The sequence below is a fragment of the Apodemus sylvaticus genome, chromosome 14 (genome assembly GCF_947179515.1).
Source record: "Apodemus sylvaticus chromosome 14, mApoSyl1.1, whole genome shotgun sequence".
NCBI classification, from domain to species: domain Eukaryota; kingdom Metazoa; phylum Chordata; class Mammalia; order Rodentia; family Muridae; genus Apodemus; species Apodemus sylvaticus.
The window spans coordinates 73,704,334-73,726,195 of NC_067485.1; the positions used below are offsets into that span (position 1 = coordinate 73,704,334).

The 21,862-nt window shown below is 42.6% G+C and overlaps 1 protein-coding gene across 4 annotated transcripts in view; it reads right to left on the reverse strand.

Annotated features, from left to right (window-relative positions):
* Prkcq (protein kinase C theta) overlaps positions 1–21,862 on the reverse strand; it is a 139,362-nt gene that overhangs the window by 67,847 nt on the left and 49,653 nt on the right. For 2 of the 4 annotated variants that reach the window (XM_052156226.1, XM_052156225.1), the window contains 3 exons: positions 12,361–12,487; positions 7,049–7,248; positions 3,677–3,737 (listed from right to left, as the gene is read on the reverse strand). In XM_052156226.1, coding sequence (XP_052012186.1) covers positions 3,677–3,737; positions 7,049–7,248; positions 12,361–12,478 — 379 coding nt within the window. In that variant the 5' untranslated portion in view covers positions 12,479–12,487. Of the gene's footprint in view, positions 1–3,676; positions 3,738–7,048; positions 7,249–11,423; positions 11,449–12,360; positions 12,488–16,505; positions 16,598–21,862 lie in introns of those variants that run through there. The other 2 variants (XM_052156224.1, XM_052156227.1) reach the window with 2 other exon arrangements.

Here is a 21,862-nt window from a genome sequence, read left to right on the forward strand (position 1 = left end):
AGATGATGGTTACTCTATGCCATTGTCCTCAGTTATATTGGACCAAGCCAGCCTTCAATATGGTAAGAAGGGTAATATACCCCAAGAAAAACCAAGGACCAGGCAGGAGCTTGCTAGAAAGTAGACATTTGGAACAGCTATTACATAGAAAGGAAAGGGAATTGACAACTACTGAAATTTCAGGGGAACTCAACTGGACAGTCTAATAATCATGTATATATTCTTCTATGCCTAACCTACAAGCGAGTTATGAAGTAAGAGGGGGTTCAACCAATGCCGTCCTGGGGCTCACACCACGACAATGGGAAGGCAGGTGCTTCTACCACTGCTCAGCGAGATACTCTTCTGTTGGGAAACAACTGCCTAGGCAAGTGTTTTACACGGTTCAACAGTATCAGAGTGCGGAGAGCCCGAGGGCTGTGGTGGAAGGGCACAGGCTACCTTTAAAACAGCAGAGCTTGCATCACTGACTTGGTGCTGTTTTCGTAGGCAGGCAAGAGCTAACGGGTTACGGAGGATGGTACCAAGGTTCCAGAGAGCCGCCAAGACTTGACAGTCTGAGACAAGCTTGGATTCTCTGCAAGGAACCCTGGAGATGCCATTCCATGGAGTGATGACAATGAACGTGAACTTGAGATGGAGACTCCTGGATGTTGGAGATGCCAGGACCGTGGAATGTCTGCCACGGGAAGCAACAGGCACGGAATGGAACCATCCAAGATGGGTTACACGTACAGGCGACAGAGCTGGAGGGTCAGGGCTAACCACGCCTACTGGAGCACAGTTGCTGCCACTGAAAGCCATAGATGACAAGCACGGAGCAGCATGCAAGCATGGTTTATTTCCCTTGTTGCATTTAAGTCTTGTTTCTTTGCTATGTCCCTAACTCTCCTTTTTAATGAGAATGGTTACTCTATGCCATTGTATATTGTAAATATATAGCTTGCCATTTGATTTTTACAGGGGTTCACAGCTAAGGGATTGATTTGATTCTCAGAAAAGACTTTGGACTTCAGTATTTTGGACACCTTTAGAACTATTAAGATTTAGGGAGCACTTGGAGATGAGCCAAGTGCTCTACAAGTTGACTACGGGAATTTGGGGGACCAGGAGTAATATTCTGGGTTAAAGGGATGTGTTTGGGTCTTAAGTTGAAGCGGGGCGAGGAGCTGTGGTGGTTCGTGTTCACTGTCAGTTCTACTAGATTTAGAATCATTTAAGAGGCACGTCTGAGAATGCCCATGAGGGTGTTTCCCCGAGAGATTTAACTGATGGGGAAGACCCACACTGAATGTGGACCATGCTGTTTCACGGACTGGATCCCAGCCTAAGAGAAAGAAAAATGCAGAAAGCAAGCTGTGCTGCAGAGTTCCAGGCAGACACTAGCTAGCATCTCTCTCTCTCTCTCTCTCTCTCTCTCTCTCTCTCTCTCTCTCTCTCTCTCTCTCTCTCTCTCTCTCTCTCTCTGCTTCCTGACTGGAGACAAAGTCATCATCCATCCTGTGTGACAGTGCAAGACTTCGAAAAGTCTCTGTCATCGTAAGAGACTGGAACTTTCTCTGGACCTCACATCCAGAGTTAACAACATGCCTTGAGGTCACTTAGGCTGATGTCCTGCTAGGCACTCAACACCCTTGGTTTCAGTTGCCTTTAAGAGAATAATGTATCAAGCTTACCTACCTTGGATTTCCCACACATCAACATTTGCTACCTAATATAAAGCCCGTGAGGGTGTTTCCCAAGAGGTATAACTGATGGGGCTACTGTTTAAAGTTATATACTCTTCCGTGTCTCAGAGCAATGCTTCCACATCATTTGCTGAGAGCAGCAAACGTAGAACTTGAAAGCAACTCCCTAAAATCTACCATAAAGGTTGAAGGCAACCATTAATGGATATTAGTTGATAAATAATGATGTTTGCTGTCTGGGCCAGTTAGGATCGTCTGGAGTCCATGATTTAATCTCTTTTAAAGATTCCTGAAAAGTATCTCATTCCTGCATTGTGTGATGCTTTCTGTACTCTTCAGAAAATACAGAATGAAAGACTTTGTTAGAGACAGTCACATGACCCTCAAACATACATCACCCACACAGAGACATGTTATAGACACTTATAGACACACAGCTCATACAACAGACACAGACATACAGAAACACATAGACACAGACACACACATACAAACACATCTACAATGCAGACAGACACACAGAAACAGACAGACAGACACATAGACACACACACACACAAACAAACACACACACACAAACACACACACACACACACACACACACACACACAAATGGATCCATGTGACAGTCTCCAGGCAGGTACAGATTCAGACCCACAGCCCCAAGTTTCTGCTACCATGGTTTCCCCACCACAGTGGACTGAGTATCTTCAACTTTGAGTCCAAATAAATTCTTCCTTCCTTAGCATGCACTTTTCTCCCCCAGAACAATGAGAAAAATAAGGCACACAACTACATTCATCCTCAGATTTAAAAAATTTAATAACCATGCTTCAGTATTTCCAAATACCTGGTAAGTGTTCAAATTTTCCCTGTTTGTCTCATAATGCTGTTTGAATATGGAAATATCAGGACTTACATATGTCAAATGTGAACAGTTAAATATCTGGACTGAAGCTCGCTTCTTTGGTTATAGCCTGAGCAGCTTGAATCAAAAGTTGAAACTCCAACATGCTAAGTATTTTTTGAGCATGGATTAAAATCTACAGCTAGAAATATCTATACCATAAAATACTGCCTCTTAGACAAAATTATTCAAATTATTTAACATCTTGAGGTTGGTGTGTGATACTTAATATGATAATAAAAGAATTTTCTGTTCAGATTTGGATTTAAATTCCCATGTACCAAAAATCCCACCCACCCATCCATATCAATAATTCAAACTCTGAAACCCTTCTAGTAATAAGCAGTTTTGGCTAAGTGGTACTGAACCTGAGATAAAAATAATTAAGTAAAATCAACTAGTCTATCATTAGCGATTTCACATGCTTATTTGGTGTCTTGGGATTTTCTAAGCAGTAGCATTTAATTCACAGAGACACTGGCTGTATGTCAGAGGCACACAGCACATAGTGCTTGCAAGCTGAACTTCTGGGACTTCTGTGCACGGAATGGAAATGAAACTCTTTGGCAATCTATACTCTTCCTTGTTCCTAAGAGGATGTGAGGTAGCTAACTTTAGGCTTTAGCATTTGGCACTAATTTTATAGACGATGTTTTCAGTTTCTTATTTCGTATTCTAGTATAGCGGAAGGCTGGATATAGAACATCGTTTATGTGTAGGAATGCTATATGCATGCACACTGCAATGCAGGAGCAGCCGTTTCTATTCACTTTAACTTCCCAAACTAGAGACTATAAAAGCATCAGGCATGTGAATTTACACTCTTTAAAGATGGGCACTGGAAGTGTTTCATGTTTACATGCACACTGTGCTCACATGTTTATATTTGTTCAATGTTTGTCTGGCCAAGACAGTTGTTTTCAGTCCCTGCCTGAGCACCAATGGGAATTTTAATAGAATTATTTGTGTTTCTCTTTTCGCCTCAGTTTTTCCCTAGGATATGGCAGAAGCAAACAGCCTTGTCTGAACAGGACATGCCCTCCTCACCCCCCAAACAGGAAGAAGAATAAATATCACTTGCCACTCATTTCCAGAAAGTATCTTGCATTCATTAGCATTCGGCCTTGAGGTTTCAGCTCTAACTGGGCGAGAAAAAGGAGAGAAATATCATCAGATTGTGAAGCCAGCCCTGTCCCTGGGACCTGCTAACTATGTACATGGCTGAAGGAAAATTTCCACTCAAGAAAAGATCTTGGTTCTTCTCCACACAGTCTCATTTTCATCATGTTCATTATTACCAGAGTTGCACAGGACCCAGAAGAGTGCATGTGTATGTACTATCTCAATCTGTACTGCATCTGTATCTGAATGTATATGTCTATATATTCACATACATGCAAATCTATGTACTATATCATCTATCATCTATCTATCTATCTATCTATCTATCTATCTATCTATCTATCTATCTATTCCTTTTACAGAATGCCTTGACAATTTATTTCTTCTACTTTAGGTCCAAAATTGACAGAAGAAATAAAATTGGAAAATCAGTCTGCTTTCTTCCAGGAAGCTTACCTGAAGAATGTCCGACCATAGCCCCAGATATTAATCATGGCAAAAATATCCAAGACTTGCTCACATGGAAAAAAATAGGACTTATGTAGTAAAGATAAGCCCTGATCTTGGGGGGGGATCTTCTCTTGCTTGCCTGTGGGTTACACATCTAGATCAGGGTATATTCCAGAGTCTTCCTTTTCTATCACAAGCATTTGTAAACTGACTAAAGAAAAAATTAATAGGTGGTTCTTAAAAGTTTTATATCTATATATGTTATATACATTATATATGCATATGCAAGTAATTAAATTATCTGGTATATATTTTAGAATAAGATTGTATTTATATATTCTACATATTATTACAACTATATGATTACTACATGTATTATATGTATATATATGTAATATATCACAAAGAGTATTATGCAGAAGATACAATAGCAAAGTGTCATTTTGAAAGGGCTTATTAGGATCTCATGTAATGTGACATATATAAAAGTGAAAAAGAGAGATCCCTTTGGAGATATCTATGTATATGTATATGCACACACACACATATACATACACATGTACATGTATGTATGTATCCACATGTATGTTCATATATATGAGGTATGGAAAGCCATCATACTGTGCCATTAGTGAAATAAATAGGCTAAGATAAGAGAGGACTCAGTATTGATCATCACTGTAATGGTTGCCTGGAAACAGGAAGAGGCAACAGGAAACGTTCTGGTGAATTCAGAGTTCAATTTGAAATCACCGAGAAGTCATTTCTTGGCTGCTTGACCTTGTGCAAATTACTGTCTTCAAAGAACTTTAAAAACCTGACAGCATTCCTGCTATCAGAGTTTTATGATGTAATAAAACTATGTTTTTGGAATAACTATATATTCTGATACAAATTTTAAACAGATTAATGTACGGACAGGTGCTTTAGACCATAAGAATGGACAACAACATTGTCTAATTTTTGGTATTATAAAAATGGAGGTAGGGGATCCGGAGAGCAATTTCAAAGGAAACTGTGACTCTTGGTCACCATGGGATCACTAGCATTAAGAAAGTAGTAGGGATGGAGTAAATTAAGCCAGGACGCACTTGGAAGGTCATGTTTACAAAGCTCTGGGAGAGACGGGGAAACCTTACAAACTCTCACAATCCTGGGCAGCATAAAGGGAGTCCCAGGGCGGCTTTGACAGCCAGGATGGACAGGAAAGGCAAATTTGGGAGATTCTTTTTTTTTTTATCAAATAAAGAAATCAATTTTAAGAAAGTTGATACCCACAGAAGCAAGAAAAATATGAATTCAAAATAATCTACAGTTTCAAGATTGCTTGAAATAAAAAGTAAACTAAGAACCCTACACAAATATGGCTTACAAGTCCCCAAAGCATGTCAGTTGGCCGATGAGGACTCGAACTCCTGCTATGGACCGACGCTAACAGTCTTAGAGGGCAGAATGAAGTCTTTTATACAGCACACTCATGTTTAGTGCACGCCTGCAATCCCAACACTCGGGACACTGAGGCGGCAGGACTGTGATAGTTCAAGGCTAGCATGGCCTACATAACAAGACTCTGTCCCAACAAAACAAAAGAGAAGAGGAGAAGGAGGAGAAAAATCAGCAAAACCTAGGATACAGAGTTAAAGACAGCTTTAAGGAGCCAGCAACAGAAAGGCAAACTGCTTGTGAGTCAAGTCTGTAAATTACTGTAGGAGGATAAAAAATCCTATTGTTCTTTCACTGAGGGGAAACATGGATACGTTATTATTGCAAAAATTGGGGAGGTGCTAATGCCCTCAAAATAAGTTAGATGGAAGCCAGAAAACTCATGGAACTAGGTAGGGAGCAGAAAGTGAGGCAAGGGACCTGTAGCTTGTCTCTTCTCTTTGCCTAGCCAAACTCTTCCTGGGCTCCAGTCTCAGCCAGAGCCCCACACTTGGCAATTTTTGTACTTTTTGTAAGAAGCCAAAACCAATGTGAGGCTATAAGCACATACAATTTGTCAGTCCTAGGTTTCTGTCGTTCCCACGTGAAAGCTGGAACTCGAAAGAATTTTTTTAGACATCTTGCTAAAATCTGAATCACAGAGGCAAACGGGTAGAAAGGTAAAGATTGCTTGCTACTTCAGAATAAATGATGTAAACATCTGAAAACACTTTTTCTGCCTTTCAAGATGGCGGCTTTCACGGATATGTTTCAACTGGTTTCTGTGCGACAGGAATTCTCATTTGGTTGTTTTATTCCTCCACGCATTGCTTCCTCCTTTCCTGTTTCTAAGCATCTGCAGCCCACACAGTTCCAACCTAGGTTTCCCAGAACATAATAATGCATCATCTTGAATAATGAGCAAAGTGATTCTTAGCATATGGTAAGTGACTTCACCATGGCTGAAAGAAACATGGGCAAAGGCTTGAGAGAGAAAACCGGATGTGAACTGAGTCTTATTTTTGTCCTCTCCTTTGGACAGGGTGGTGAGCAGATAAGAGTCTCTCCAATAAAGGGGAATTAGTTATATTCCCAGGCATAGCTTAAGAGTAATCAATAACTGTTATGTATAGCCAGAGCCCCTTCTCGCCATGATACATAGGCATCTTTGAGATTTGACATTTTCAATACATTCTGCAGTTCATGAGTAGCCACTGGCATTATGAAATCACCAACGAGTATGTCGTAGGGAGTCTGCTTACTCATGCTTACTGTGTCCTCATGCCTTAAGGGGAGCAGGAACATTTCAAGCTATTCAACAGCTAGCATCACAGTGCACACTAGCTGTGTGTGGTAGCACACACCTGAAATCCCAGAGCTTGGGAGGTGGAGGGAGGAGGACCGGATGTTCAAGGTTTGGGTACATGTACTTCCTACAGTTCCCAGCTCTGATATTTACCCAGATTTCTGTCCGCCCATTGTTCTTGCGGCATCTCTCGGCCAGGGAGTAGAGCTCCACGGTTGTTTCTGATATGAGGTCTACATTTTTGCCCTTCACGATGATCTGCATCACCCTTCCCTTGTTGATGTGGGCATCAAAGGTGCTGTCCCAAGGTGGGTACATGGTCGGCTTTTTCTGGATGTACATCTGGCCATTTTCTAGGAAGAGAAAAATAGTGTCTTGTTGATCTTCTGTAAGCTCTGGAAAGCAATTCCATTTAATAGTGGCAGCCGTTCCCACTGCTCTCTTCTACGTAGTTCTGAGGCAAAGGCAGAAATAACTCTGAGACAGTCTAGGGTAGATGAGACAGATCCGTGGTTAGATGCAAGGTAACACTGTGTCTTATAGATGTAATATAGTTTAAGCAACAACAATCTGAGAAATGTTCCTTTCCAATTCAACATTATTTTGCTTCACTCTGAGAGTGAGCATCTGAGGAAATAACTTTTAAAAATCCTTTTGTGACTGGGCGTTGGTTATGGCTGGGCATGGTTATGCATGAGCATGGTGGTGGACACCAATTGCATTGGTAACAGCACACAGGAGGTTGGTGTAGGAGGCTGGAGGGTTTGCACAGTCCATCTGTGCTATGCAGCAGGACAATGCCTCAGAAAATCTCCAGCAACAAAAATATAAGAAGCAACTGCTCTCATACATGGCCCCTTGACATACCAACGCCCTCCCCCCAATCCAAACTTTTAAAACACTTCTTTTGTTAGCCTACAATAGCTTGGTCATATGACTGACCAATTCCACTGGCAATCAGGTAAATAAGTCCCCATAAAACTACTGTATTCATGTGAAAGCCACGGGGCATGTTACATTTACAAGGAATGATTATTTATTTATTTATTTATTTATTTATTTATTTATTTATTTATGTTTTTTTTCAAGACAGGGTTTCTCTGTGTAGCCCTGGGTATCCTGGACTCACTTTGTAGACCAAGCCTTGTTTGATCTCACAGAGATCTACCTGAGTGCTAGTATTAAAGGCATATACCACCATGCCCGGTTGATCCTTTCGTGTTTAATTTTTTTAATTTGCCCCAAACACAGAGACAATAGGACAATAGGCCTTTAAGACAATGAGTCTCTCTCAGTCTCTCTCTCTCTCTCTCTCTCTCTCTCTCTCTCTCTCTCTCTCTCTCTCTCTGTCTGTCTGTCTCTCTCCCTCCCCCTCCTCCCTTTCTCTTTCTCCCTCTCTCTCCCTCTCTCTCTCTCTCTCTCTCTCAGGGTGTTACTAGATAGTCCAGGTGGGTCTATCACATGTAGCCCATGCAAGCCTTGAGCTTTCTGCCTTCCCAGCTCAGTCTCTCAAGTGTGGTGAATGCAGGCATGAGTCTCTACACACAGCTTCCTTTTCTGATCTTGGAAGAAGATATTTTTTACACTCCTGATGCATCCTAAGCAGGAGCTGGCGGGTGATGCAGAGGAAGCAGTGAGGTTAACAGCAGACTTGCACATCAAGTAGGCGGGAAAATGGGGGTCCTAGTCACTGGGGCAGGAGCTGTGACGAGGCTGGTCTCTTTACAAGAATCACCTAGCAGCCATCTGGCAGGGAAAAGACTCTCCAAACTGAATTAAGTCATTTGTCAAGTCTTCTACTCGTGCTGGATTTTCTCTGGAATATATCATTTCACTAGCAGAAAACCTGAGCAGTATCTTATAATACTAAGCCCATTAAATATCATAGTTAGCAATTCAGAGGCATTGGTAGGGGAAAAGAAAAATTTGCCTGAAGTAGGAATGAGAAGTTGTCCCTTGGTCGCTCTTTTATAACACAGGAAGCTAAATGCAATGGGCATCCAGCAGTAGCTCATATTTATATTGAGGATAGAGAAAGCTGAAGAAGTCGAAATTTTATACTTTAGGGAAACTTGGCCAACAGAGGTATAAACAATGGCACTGTTAAAAATTGAATAAGAAGGAGGCAATTTTTAAAAAAATTAACCTAATTTTTCACTAATTCTTTGAGAAGCTCATGCATGCTTACGATGCATCATGAGACTTTGCATTCTTGTTTCTCTTCATAGTTCCTGCCAGACCCACCGCTGTTCCCCGCTCCACACCCTGCTTACTCCCAAATTCAAGTCCTGGTTTTCTCCCTCTTTCTTTTTTTGTAAATATTCTAGCAAGCCCAATTTGTATTCTCCAGTTATTCATTGATACAGGAACATCCACTGGAACCCGGCAAACTACCCAGGGCTACACATTTATAGAGAACTGACTCACTCTCCCTCAGAAACCACTAACTGTTAATAGTTTCTCAGTTTGGGGTTGGGAGCTCATGAGCCCCCATAAAAGGAAGGGGAGATTTTTATGGTTAAGCTAAAATATGAATAATAGATTGGGTTCCTTGAAAATTATTGTTGATCATGGTCTCTTAGCTCCCCTGTCAAATTGTTCCTCTTCATTACAACCGTGCTCAGAGAAGGGCAGGCATCCAGGAGGCTAGCTCCTTACTGTACATTTTCAGTCACTAGGTTAAGAATTACCTACAAAGTAGACCAGAACTCAGAATCTTGCTCTAGTTTCATCTTTGTTGCTTGATAAAAATACCCTGACAAAATGTCAAGGGGAGGAGGGGGGAGAAAGCATTTATCTGGGTGGAAATCCCAGGTCACAGTCTACGTCAGGGTGAGGGAGAGAGTCAAGCCAGGAACTCAAGCAGCTATAGTACAACCACAATCAAGAGCACAGTCAAGGCAATACATCCATGCGGTCTTCTTGCTTGACTGCCTGCTTTTGACTAGTTTTTCTTCTCTTACATTGCTCATGAACCCTACCTAGGGAATGGTGCCACCCAAGTGGACTGCATCTTCTTACATCAATTAACAGTCAGGATAATCCCCCAAAGACATTCCCACAGGCCAAAGGGATCTAGATAATTCATTACAACTTTCTTTGTGGGTGTTTCTAGACTGTGTCAAAGTGATGGTTAAAATGAACCAGCATATCTGGTTCAATGATATCTGTGTTCAATGAGGCCTGCTGTTTTCAAAGGCTCCCAGGGTAACTAACAGCTGTTTCCTGTTTGTCCTTTTCCCCAGACTCATCATGGAAAATGCAACCTCACGCCCTAAATATGGCAACCCGTTTAAGTTCTACAGAAGAAATCTTTGAACCAGGCATTGTCTAGAGTGATTTCTTTTCAGAATGTAACCTGAATAAAAATAAAAAGTAAACATCCAAAGTCTACTGACCAATCTATGGCAAAAACAGTTCTTTATCTTACTGGGTCTCTTGATCCAAATGGCTGAGATCAATTTCAAAAGCAAGGACCAAAGAAGAGGAAAAAGAAAAGAAAAAAGAGAAGAAAAGAAGATTGGTAGGAGGCAAATATCAGGGAGACCCGAGGTTGGAAAGAAGACTAGATCTGTGAGACCCATTAAATCAAACGCAGCTTTGAAAGAACTCGCTGTTTTACACTTCAAAGTTGTCTGTGACATTTGAAAGGGTTTAGGTGGGATTGTTTTCGCTTTTAAGCCAGTGGAGAACTCTAGAAGGAAGAGAAATCAAGAGCCTCCAGCTTCCTAAGCTGTGATGCCCTTGGAGCAGCTACAGAGATGAAGTGAACATGATGGGCGTGGGGAGGTCAGTGTGATAGGTGACCCCAGAGGTCAGGATTACCAGCATCTGGCTAGAGGCTCTCAATGCAAGCCTCAGTTTCCTCTTGTTTCCACAAACGTGCCCAACCCCTGACAGAGACCCTTCTAAGGGCACTCCACTGAGAATAATGTTCCCTTCTCTAGTCCCTTTCTCGCCTTGATTTATCTCCTCAGCCCTCACTGCTAGTCACGTCCTCTAACTTTGCTTGTTGCCTGTCTTCCTCTGTGAGACTAGAACCTCTTTAGGGATATCCCTCTTTATGGACACGTTCTCTGTGCTCCAAGACCACCCAGTGGTTCTCCAAATGCACTTTTTATGTGTGTGCGTAAATGGATTGAGATACAGTTACCGTCTACATGCAGGGATATAGGATTGACTGAGGCTGGGAAGGTCTTGGGTGATGAGACTTAAGAATATTAAAAAGCAGGGGTGTGGTTCAAGAAGGAGCCAGAAGGCTTAATCATCAATGGAGTCTCTGCCCAATGGGATTTTTTTTTCTTTTTCGAGACAGGGTTTCTCTGTGTAGCTCAGGATGTCCTGGAACTCACTCTGTAGATCAGGCTGGCCTCTAACTCAGAAATCCACCTGCCTCTGCCTCCCAAGTGCTGGGATTAAAGGCATGTGCCACCACCGCCTGGTGATGGGATTGTTTTGACAAAATTATCTAAACAAACAAAATCAGTCTTGGGTATATGACCCAGGTTTTGTCCTTCTGCTTAATTACCTGGATATAGTTACCATTAATAAAACAGAAATGGTCTTTTGTTGATGCAGAATACTAGTTGACTAAGGATTCTTCCTAACTTCTTCAGCTGAGGCAATGATACAACAGACATACCATTAAGAGTTGATCCCAAGATCTAGGATTAGACAAGTAAATTAGGTTAATTTACCTATAGTCATTTAGTTAGAGTCTATATAACTATACATACATAGTCTATGTAGGTATATAGGTATACATAGTCTATAGTCTATAATAGTATATAGTCTATATAAGCTATATACTATAGACTTTAGAGTTGATCCCAAGATCTAGGATTAGAAAGGTTTAATTTACCTATAGTCATTGAGAACAGTGAGCTATTAGTATAGGTAATATATAATATAATCATTCTTAGTAGATTTCTATCCCTTACCTAATATCCCCAACTAAATATTCTCTTTATCTTTGTTTATGTGAGGAACCATCACTAAGCCTGGGTCCTTAAGAATGAATTTGTTGACCGATGTTCTCCTGTATTTCTTTAAGGGAGTTATTTAAATTTTTCTACAATTTTATCAGAAATATTTTCCACGTAAATCTTCAATTCTATCATAAAATGTTTCTATCCCATATTTCAATTAATTTAGCAATGTTTTACATGTCTATCACTTTACTCCTTAATTTTCCATGAAAATTGTCAATATTAACGTGTTTATCTGAAATATTTTTCACGTAAATCTTTAATTTTATCATAAAGTGTTTTTACTTCCCTTTACTTCCCCTTTCAATAAAAAAAAAAAAAAGAATGAATTTGGCCTTTGTTGGTCACCTGCGTCCTAAACTGTGAAATTCAGTTCCACCTTCCAGACATCCTGGAAGGTATCATCTCCCACATGCTTATTTGGCCTAGCCAAATAAGCCTCTTCTTTCCTCCTGCACAATGACCCAGTTGATTTACCTGATTCCACATACTCTTTGACAAGCACAGCGCAGTAGGGGTTCACGGCCTCTCCCTGACAGGCTTGGCAGGTCCCACAGTCAAAGTTGGATAAACCAATTCGAAGAAACGGTGACATGGTTGTTCCCTAGAAAAATGACAAAAGACAAACACTGTATGTATGGGGCTCTAAGACACATTATTTTTAGCGTTCCACCTCTGCTCAGTGTTTTATCTCAGACAGCCAGAGCTTGCAGTGGGCTTGCTATCCGTCTGAACAACTGCGTTCACTTCCTTCTCTGTGAAGCCTGTTGTTGGACTCTCCCTTAACTGGGGACTAGCTCGCAGAGGACGAGGTCTTTGGAAAGTCCATGGCTCACCTCCATTGTGAGAGCTAAGGGTTAACTCAACTCAGTATAACAGTCATGTTTGATAGCTGCATAGCAAAGCAAATGTTTTTTTCAAGGTTCTGTTTCTTCAAGTAGGAGCCCAAAGCACAGTAGGCAGAAAAGGAGTTTATAAAAACGGAGTCTATTTTAGTCACACCAGTTAAATATGACACCACAACATTCTTCCATAGTCTATTTATGTGTGTCATGGAATTGGCTCCCAGCATCGAGCAGCTGATCCGTATTTATTTTGGATATTTTCAATATGGTTTGTTCTTGTTAGTGACAGACATACTCAACAGATACAAGTAATTAAGCTACTACATGCTATGAGTCACTTAAAGACCTCGAAGCTGGTGACCACAGTATGATTGTGTCTCAGCTTCAAGGCAAAGGACTTCATAAATGCCTGCATTCCTGATATCTTTTCTTGGAGCTTTAGATGGAAATCATCACAGTGTTTGCTCTAGCTTTCAAGACGAGGTGTGATTTCTTTTGTAAGCTTTCTGTTAGTTTTTATTTATGCGTGTGTGCCTGTGTATATGTGGGAATGCATGCACATAACCAAGGAAGCCAGAAGCCCAGTTAAACACCCTGGGGCTGGAGAGACAGGCAGCTGGGAGCCATTCAGAGTGAGTGCTGGGAAGCCACCTCTGCTCCGTGAAGAGAAGCGTGCGCTCCTTTCCACTGACGCAGCTCTCCAGCACCCTTAGTCTGAGTCTGCACCTGCTCCGTCTCTGCCATTCGTCTCATCTAAATGCCTTTCTTTATACTTATCTTCTTGCGTGCACGTATGTATGTGTGATGAACATGTATGATCAGGTGTGTGGGTGCATGTCCTTGTGGGTACATGCCTATGTAGAGGCCTGGAGTTTACATAAAGTATCTTTCTTGATTTCTCTCCATTTTATTTAAGGGAGGTTTCTTGGCTCAACGCAGAGCTTATGAATTCCTGCAACTCTAGCTAGCTGGCTTGTCCCAGGGCCCCTATCTCTGCTTCTCGAGCGTTAGTATTTCAGGCTATTGTCACATTTGCCTAGCTTTTATGTAGGCGCTGGTCATTTGAGCCCTGGTCTTTGTGCTTGGGAGACAAATGCTTCATCCACTGAGTCCGTCTACTCAGCTCTAACGTTTCTTTTTGGCCAACTTCTTAAGTTCTCGTAGGTTGGAAAATTGTCATCCAGTGTTCCATAGCAGCAATATTCTCGTGTGTTCTAGTCCATAGGATACTAGCAACGGTAAGAAAGCCATCTTGACTTGACTCTGGAGGGATTGTGGACTCACAGAGCCCAAGCTGCTACCACCCTGACCTTTGGTGACTTATTGTGCGTCATTTCCAGGCTGGGCTCCTAACTGGGCAGCAGTAGCAGCTCAGGCTGAATCCACCTCAGAAAATAGAAGTCTCTTGGTTTGCCAGGGTTTGTGTTACATAGGTCTTGCGTAGGCAGCAGAGATTTCTTATTTTCAAAGGTGATGGAGATCTGTGACTTCCCCAGGTTTATTTATTCTACATTGTCACCCAGAGCACGCTGACAATTTACTTAATGCTAATGTCTGTTTTCCAGCCTAGTCAGGGTCTCCCTCTCCAACAGTCTGGTCACAGGGACATGATAAAATATCTGGAATATGGAATAGGCATCATGTGGGCACATGTCAAAAATACCGAAGCTCTGGGATAAACCCTGGAGGATGAAGTTAACATAGGCAAGTTCTGTGACCTGCTCTTGGGGCTCAGAGCTCACGGGGGACGAAGGGGAATTTCCTGGCTATTAAAATATAGAGCAGAACTTGCTGTATACAAACAAATGCATGTGTGGTAAGGATGCCTAAGGACTGAGCTTGCGAAGTTCTCTTCCGTGAGCTGAAGTGTCAATCCATTTCCTCTTCTCTCACCATCCACAAACATCTTGCAAGTCACAACACATGTGTATGGAAGATGACTGATAGGCCAAGCTCTTTCTAACAGGGAAGGGATCAAATCCTTCCATATAATTAGCTGAGCAATAAAATCACACACACCCACAGCTCTCTTTCCTATTTCCATTCACAATCCCATTGTATACACCAAGCACCACTGGGAACGTGCCATCTTTCCGTTCAAATCAGCTTCCTCCCCTTTTCTTAATTAAAAGGTTTGTTTGTTTTTTGTTTTAAAGATGAGGCCTGGGCCTGGAGAGATGGCTCAGCGGTTAAGAACACTGACTGCTTTTCCAAAGGTCCTGTGTTCAAATCCCAGCAACTACATGGTGGCTCACATCCATCTGGAACGAGATCTGACACCCTCTTTTGGTGCATCTGAAAGATAGCTACAGTATACTTAGATATAATAATAAACAAATCTTTAAGCCAGAGAGAGCAGAGTCGACCAGAGAGAACAGGGCTGACCTGAGCAAGCAGAGGTCCTGAATTCAAATTCCCAGCTCACAACCATTAGTACAGCTGCAGTGTACTCATATACATAAAACAAGTAAGTAAATAAATAAATGAATCTATAAAAAATAAAGATAGGGCCTTATATATAACCCTAGCTGACTTGGACCTCACTATGTTCCAGGCTAACCTAGAACCCAGAGACCCTCCTGCCTCAGTCTCCAAACGCTGGGATTAGAGTCCTGCCCAGTGCCCTCTGATCATCTCATCCCTTCCTTTACTCTCCAGTCTCAATGACTAATGCCATGACGCCATGACACTCAGCCTGGCCCCCTGCTCTGACCATGCCCCTTTGTTCTTGCCTCACAACCTGTTTCCATGATCCCTGCCCTGCCTCCTTACCCTTCTTCATTGCTTAATTCTAATCACCCTTTCCTTGCATACTGTATGTAGCAGGTTACATCCCCATCCCCAGCCAATCCTGGTCACTTATTCCCTGACACCTCCACACGGCAGCCCAAATCATCTTAGCATTCTGCAGAGCTGCAGTGTTTTGAAGCTCTAGACTTAAGCTCTCCCGTGTCCCTGGAATATCTTCCTATTTTATTCCCTCTTGCATTTCTGCACCTTCCCCATCCTTGAAGTTTCACTCAGTTTCTAGTTTCTTCCTTCATCATCACCTCATTTACAGATCCCTTCTGGGTCCCTTGGTCTCCTGGGGACACTGCTGGGCCATCATTTTCCTTGAGTTGCGGCTACTTCATCTGGTATCCAGTGACTGGGCGTTCCTTCCTTCTCTATCTTCTTGAGCTGCTCAAACCTCATGTAAATCTCAAGGCTATATTTTTTCCATGCCTAGATTTCCGCATCAAAGCCACCACACATGGGGATTCAGTAGAAATGCGCTTGCAGTGTCTTTTGCTTAATCCTTGGGATGCATCACAAACTCAGCGGAGAGGCTCACTGACAATGTCAATGCTCTCATGTCCAAGAACTTACCAAGTCTTTCTGTGTGAGTGCAAACTGAAGCTATATTGGTCTTGTCCCTGAGGGAGGGGTTCTGGAGATACTCCGCTACAGTCATCTCCACCCCATCCTCCCACTATATACATATAGTGCATTAGATATATTATATGTAATTATATATTATATACATGTTATATGTAATATATTACATATAATGTATACATTATATAATATAACTCTATGTGTGTGTGTGTCCATGTTCCTGAATGTCTTTCCTACCAGGACTGAATTGGGAGAGCAAGGTCAAAGACTGAACCATCTATACGCTTCCATAGCCAATTCCCCATCTCCTCGGTAATAGGTATACAATGCATTCTTGCCAGAGGAGGAACTTCTCGAAGGTAAGATTGCACACTGTTTCTTCCTGTGCATTTCTTTTACCTGCAAAGACATCTGACTTTCCAAAGGAGCCACAGACAGCTGCAGAGGAAGTGCACCCGTGTGCATGTTTCCCAGCCCTTGTCACAGGCAGAAGATGCATGTTCTCCTGAGCTCAGCGGCGGGAGTTGTTTAGCCTCTCTTAGCCTGTCTGCTCATTTGAGAGCACTGCTATAACCATTAGCACTCTCAAAGCGCTGTGGGGATTAAATGGGCAAACAGAGGAAAGATGCTTAGAATGGGAATGGCACCCAGTAAACTCACCATAAATGCTGGTTATCAACAGTAAAACTTTGATACATTTTCTAATAGTCTCTCTCCTCTTTATTGATTTGTATCAAATGGGGCAGGCAGAGAGGATAAACTGTCTTTTAGGGGCATATCTTGGCTGAATTATGTGACCTGTGTCTAGCATGTCCCCATAAAACCCTACATCTATCTCTCATATAGTACTTACAGCCCTCTGATACAATCACCTTGTTTTAGCGCTTATCATGATGGATAGCCGTACACCCGGGCAATCTTCCATGCTTTTGCTATCGCTGCTGATAATGTATACTACCATTACATACACTCGAAATCTGTGAAGAATCCTCCCTCTCCCAAGCTCAGTGCTTTCACTGTTAGGTGTGATCAAATTTGTCTTTGGCTTATAGATTTGATGCTATCCAGAGCTAGGCATAACTGTCGGTGTATGTGAACTAGGCCACAGGAACTGAGAATTCTGGTGTTTTGCTCATGTATTTCTTTCACCTGTAAAGATAGATGGCGTTCAAATGGAATGACCAGGAGTTGGAAAGGAAATAGATACAAAAGGAAACTTCCCAGCGTTTGTTACAGGCAGAAGATAGATGTTCTCGTGAGCTCAATGACTCTCTCTCTCTCAATTTCTCTCTCTCTCTCTCTCTCTCTCTCTCTCTCTCTCTCTCTCTCTCTCTCTCTCTCTCTCTCGGCAATAAGTTGGTGTTGGTTGGTTGTCTTCTTCAGTTGTTCTCTACCCTATATTTGGAGACAGGATCTCTTCACTGAACCCCGAGATCACCAGTTTTGCTAGACCAGCTGGTCAAGCAAGCCCCAGAGATCTTACTCCCTGCATCTCCGTCTCCTCTGCACGGAATTACAAACACATCGGGCTTTATTACCAGGTGCTTGGGCTCTGAACTCAGGTCCTCTTACTAGCATAATGAACACTTCATTGATGGAGGCAACTCCCTAGCGCTTAGTGTGGACAGTATTTCATTACTATACTTTAGATTCTCAGTGCTTAGGAAGGGTGAGACAAAAATAAGAAACAGAACCAAATAGAACAAAAGCCAGTTACCTAAAAAGACATGTCGTATTGTACTTGTCTATATTCCCAGGACTCAAGAGGTTGAGGAAGGAGGACATAAGTTTGAGAACAACCTAGGGTATTTAGTAAGACTCATTTCAAAACCCTCAGACCAATCAAATCGCCAAAGAAACAAACACACAAAACACAACAGTTATTACTTGCCTCAAAATGTTTAACATGCAGAGTAGAAAATGCACTGTAATTAGAATTAAACTTGGGAGTGAAGAAAGAAAAGAATTTAACTTGTAATTGTAATTACTCAGCAAAATATGATTATTATAATTTTATTATAATAATTGATTGTTATTATAATATTTGAAATGTCTCCTGTAGGCTTATACTTTGAATCCTTGGTGCCTAGTGTGGTGGTTTGAATATGCTAGGTCCTGGGAATGGCACTATTAGGGGGTGTGGCCTTGTTGAAGTGGGTGTGGCCTTGGAGGAAGTGTGTCCCTGTGGCAGTGGGCTTTGAGACGCTTCTTCCAGCTGCCAGGCAGCCAGTCTTTTCCTGTTTGCCTTCAGAACAGGATGCAGGATTCTCAGCTCCTGCAGCACCATGTCTGCCTGCATGATGCCATGCTTCTTGCTGTGATAATAATGGACTAAACCCCCAAACCAGCAAGCCAATCCTAATTAAATGTCCTTTATAAGAGTTGCCTTGGTCATGGTGTCTCTTCACACCGATGAAAACCCTAGCTAAGACACCTAGATTGTGGCACTCTTTTGAAGGCCATAGAGCCTTGTGAAGTTAGGTCACTGGGATGTCCTTTAAAGTCACAAGCTTTCCTGGCTCTGACCTGTGTACTTTGCTGACTGACATAGCAAGATATGAACAAGTCCACTGCGTAGTCCTACTTACACAGATAGAGCCACAAAAGCATCACTATGATTAAACTGGCCAAGTGCCTAAGAAATGGCTGTGAATCTTCACTGAGTTAAATCAATAGTTCTTAGCTGGGCAGTGGTGGTACATGCCTTTAATCCCAGCACATGGGGAGGCAAAGGCAGAGAGGTAGAGGCAGAGACAGGCATGACAACCCAGTCTACAAAGCAAGTTCCAGGACATCCAGAGCTACACAGAAAGAAAAAGAAAAACAAAGAATATGTGTGTGTGTATGTGTGTGTGTGTGTGTGTGTGTATGTTTTAGTCTGACATTTCAAAGCCATTCTGTTTTGAGTTTCATTAATGCTGACCCACAGCAGGACTCTGTAGGAGTCCCAGGATACCTGGAACTCTAATTGCTGAGAGCACCCTGAGCCCATCTTGAGGAATTCAGTTAGCTGCTTCTGTTTCCATGTCTTGACCCATCTATGACTATACACAAATGGCCATCTTTATAGTTGTCCATCCTTCAAGTTCCCTGTGTCTTGAACATCTTGGTTCATTAAGACTTCTTTCCCACAACCAAATTCATTTTCTCATTCCTGCAATCTCACTCATGATAAAAACTGGGTGGGTGGTATGTTTGGGTTTCTTTTTCTTTGATAGAAGTATAGAGGAAACCTAAGGAATCCTTCAAGACTTGAGCTTGTGATCTCCTCTGGGTAGCTGGCATTATGGGTCTGCAGCATTAGTTTTGTTCTTGGGAGACTTAATATATTTAGCAGCCTGAGGATTTGTGAACTTCCATGTCTCCTTTGGGTCCCATGAAGATCACAACTGTGCTTTACCCATCTTCCCTGCTATCTGACTTATCTTTGATGACACAACAAACGACCTTGAGACTTAAATACCAGCCTTTTATTTGTTGCTCACAATTAATTGCCATCAATTAGAAATGTGCTCAGTTGGACAGCTCAGATCTATGGCATGTGAGCTGGCACAGTGGGGAAGCTAGGACAGCCCAGCTTCTCTCTCCATGAGGTCCCTCATCCTCCCAGAAGTGTCTTGGGCTAGTCAGCGTGGCAGATGCTCTCGAAGAGGATGAGCGGGAAGGACACTGCTGGGCCTTTCAAGGCTGGGCACGGAACTCAGACAATGTACTTCTGCCACATATATAACTAGTCAAAGATGTCGGGCAGCTTTGACTTCAGGGGTGGGCGATAGGCTCTCCTGACTAGAAGACCCTTAAAGAACCTGTGGTTTGTTTTAATACCCTACCATGCCTATCTTCCCAAACACTGAGCACTAACTACTGGAAATGTTATTTTATAGACAAGCCAAACACTGTCAATTAAACTAGAATCCAATGCTTAGCACCCAGACCTTTTATTTTATGCATATGCAAAGGTCCTTTTTTTTTGTATGTATGTGTCAGGTATAAGTTTGTGTGTAGGGGTGCATATGTGTGGTTTCTGAGCATACATGTATGTGAGTACCTGACTGTGTACCTGTTCAGAGGCCAGAGGATGCTCAGTGTCTTATTCTTTTGCCCTCTTCCTCTTTCCCTTGAGACAGGGTATGTAACTGAACCCAGAGCCACACTGACAGCCAGCGATCCTGTCTGTGGACTGGCAGGCACGAGGATGTTGCCTTTCCCAGGAGGAGACATGATTCAAGGTTCTGTTTTCTTGTGTCAAGTTGACCCTGAAAAGATATGCTCTATGGTGCTATTGTCTTAGCAGCCCCCAAACTCTCTGAGATGCTGTGGCTTTGCCGTCTTCTGAAGGACAAGGTGATGCTTGGTGAAGAAAACTGTACCACCTGGGACAGGCGAGCCAAATCTGGGCCTGGGCCCAAGTCAAAAGGCACCCTGATGAGAAGCTGGGGCTGACGTCCCTGAGTGCAGGGTCTTCCCTGTTGTCTCACAGGGACAGGGACCTTGGGATGAACACAAAGATGAGGGTGCTCATAGGCTTGCAAACGAGACCATCTCAGAATAAAGTCAACTCCATCGGATCCCATTTCCATATCTTAAGCAAATGTCGGAGACTCTGTGACTACGTTCTTACATGTGAAGACCAAGGTATGAAGTGGACTTGCTTCCTAGGGATGTCTGAGGGATTGGGCCTGTCTACGTTCTGAGGACTCAAAGAACTAACCTGTAGAAAATGCTTTTGAGTGGCCCATGGAGAAGTAAGTTATGGTTTTTGCTTCGAAGATTTTCGCATGTAGCCTTTGAAGTGCTTCCTGATGAAAATATAACAACTCACACCATGGATCAATTCATAAGCCTAGAATAAGCCTAAACTACCAGCCAAGCAGATGAACTGACTCAGACATTTTTCTTTTTTCTTTTTCTATATTCTTTGTTTACATTCCAAATGATTTTCCTTTTGCGGGTTCCCCCCTCCCCCTAAGTCCCATAAGTCCTCTTCCCTCGGCCAGTTCCCCAATCACCCCCTCCCACTAATCCCCTACAATGCTGCATCAAACCTTTCCAGGACCCGGGCCCTCTCCTTCTTTCTTGGAAATGATTTAATATGTGGGTTGTGTGTGTTTGGGTACATTTTTCAATAAAACACTGGCTAAACCACCAACAGGGTTTTAAGGTGTTGTACTGCATACATGGATGTGATCGGGAGTTAACTCCAGATGAGCTAGGAGACATCAGATTGGGGGATAGCCTCTCCTTGAGGGGATCAGGACAGGAGATGGTGAGCGTCACTTTCCTGGCCTCTTTATCCTGTGAGGAGTGCTGTGCTGTGACAGGGTGTCAGGGACACGGTGGGAAGCAGCAGTGAGCTGTCACTGCAGGGGTGCCAATGGCAGCGCACTTCTGTGTTTACTGCTGTGTTAATGCCACGCCCCACTTCCTGCTAAGGGTGTGTGATGCATTTCAGAGAAAACACAACGTTCAGTGGTATCACCACAACGTGAGACAAGAGGAAATAGCCGTCCCTAGATGAACTGACAGTGTATGCAGAGTTCTCCATGTGCTAGTGTGGACAGACAATGAGGATGTGGGCCACTTCTGCCACATGACGGATGCTGCAGGCAGAAGGACACGAATGTGAGCAAACGTGTGTGCCCGAGTCCACGTGGACTGCCCTCGTCTTGCTCCTATACCAGAGCATCCCCAGTTATAAACGAGCAGGTTGTAAAAACTTGGTGTCAAAGTTTGAAGCTTCAACTCCATGTAAATTA